Below are 1556 nucleotides of genomic sequence, written 5' to 3' on the forward strand. Positions count from 1 at the left end.
ATATGATATTGCTCCTCTTTGAGTCGGAACAAAAATATCTCTTGTTGACATTCTTTCCTTTTCTTCTTATTCCAGGCTCAGAACAGACAAGCAAGGTTTAGATTAGATCTAAGTGTTATCTACATCACGCACTGACTCTTCCATATTCCCTATGGAACGGAAAATGCGAACAGAAAGAATTATTTCAACTTTGGAGTTTGGGATGGCATCATTGTAATGGGCTTGCGTACATGTATCCAGATTACCATAGCCTGAAGGAAAGGAACTAGAATTCTTTTACCTACGCGAGTGCAAAGATTTGTGACGATTTTAGAAACAGCTGATCTCTTGAAAATGTCATACTTTTGATATGATAGTCGATAAACACGAGATGACTCAAACGAATGTGACTATGAGGAAGAAGGCAAAGCCAGTCCCTGCTGTGAACACCATCAAGGCAGCGCTTGTGTGAAAGCTCGGATAATTTCAGCAGGATCTTTGTACAAAATTGCGCTTATGTGGAAGTTGGAATTCTTATTTATATGTTTGTACATATAGGTCTAGGCCCCTGATTGTGTGTGTAGGTTATATAGGATACCACAACGTGCCTTCCACTTCTATTGTCCTTTTTGAAAAAGACGTGTCAGGTTTTGAGTAATATTTACACCCTAAGAGTTTCCATGTTATATCTTTGTGTTCGATAGTATTTCATAAAAACAAAATTATTGGAGGATAGTCAGGTGTGTTGAGGTGGAAAATACCCCCCCTCCAAAAAAAATTAAAAAAATAAAATAAAACAACAACAACAACAAACAAACATAGTACGAACATTGAAACATGTCAGAGTCAGAGGAACAACGACCGTTGATCGGTCGAAATCCGAACTGGGGCCGCGACAGGGGACCTTTTGCGACGCCGCAGAGCTCCCCATCTCGGAGGTCCGTGCGTCGCGCCGGAAGTTCGGCCACCGGTAACTATGGCAACAGACCGGACGCCTCTCCGCAAGTGCTGCAGCCACGCTCCGACTCCAGTCTGCGGATGGCCTGTGGGACCATCCTGCTAACGGTGGTCTTCGAGAGAATCTCTTACTACGGACTAACGGGCAACCTGGTGCTGTTCCTCAACAAAGACCCCTTCACGTGGGCGTCTTACAACGCGATGAACGCTCTCTTCATGTTCTTCGGCATCACGTACGTCATGGCTCTGATCGGCGGCTGGATCGCCGATTCCTTCCTCGGCCGGTTCAAGACCATGCTCATCGCGTTCTTTATTTACCTCTGCGGTTTTATATCGCTGCCCTTCCTGGCGGTGAACACGCACTCCAGCTCCTCGCACCCGAGACACAGGCACCTGGACAACTCCACTCACACGGGCAGTCTGCCCAGGATCTGCGTCACAGATGAGGCGGGTGACCAGAGCAGTCCTTTCACGGAGCGCTGCTCCTGGTTGGTCTACATCATTTTGTTTGTGGTTGCCATTGGCACCGGGGCGCTCAAGTCTAACATTGCGCCCTTTGGCTCGGACCAGGTGAGTGAGAGGGTGAGTGAGGAAGTGTGTGTGTGTGTGTGTGTGTGTGT

The 1556-nt window shown here is 47.2% G+C and overlaps 1 protein-coding gene across 3 annotated transcripts in view; it reads left to right on the forward strand.

The window, feature by feature from the left end:
* The window catches only part of LOC101845686 (solute carrier family 15 member 4), a 39441-nt gene that overhangs the window by 16184 nt on the left and 21701 nt on the right, over positions 1-1556 (forward strand). For all 3 annotated transcript variants that reach the window (XM_035969471.1, XM_035969472.1, XM_005097176.3), the window contains exon 2: positions 76-1506. In XM_035969471.1, the coding sequence (XP_035825364.1) occupies positions 817-1506 (690 nt within the window). In that variant the 5' untranslated portion in view covers positions 76-816. The remainder of the gene's footprint in view (positions 1-75; positions 1507-1556) is intronic.

Source organism: Aplysia californica, unplaced genomic scaffold (genome assembly GCF_000002075.1).
Source record: "Aplysia californica isolate F4 #8 unplaced genomic scaffold, AplCal3.0 scaffold00148, whole genome shotgun sequence".
NCBI classification, from domain to species: Eukaryota; Metazoa; Mollusca; class Gastropoda; order Aplysiida; family Aplysiidae; genus Aplysia; species Aplysia californica.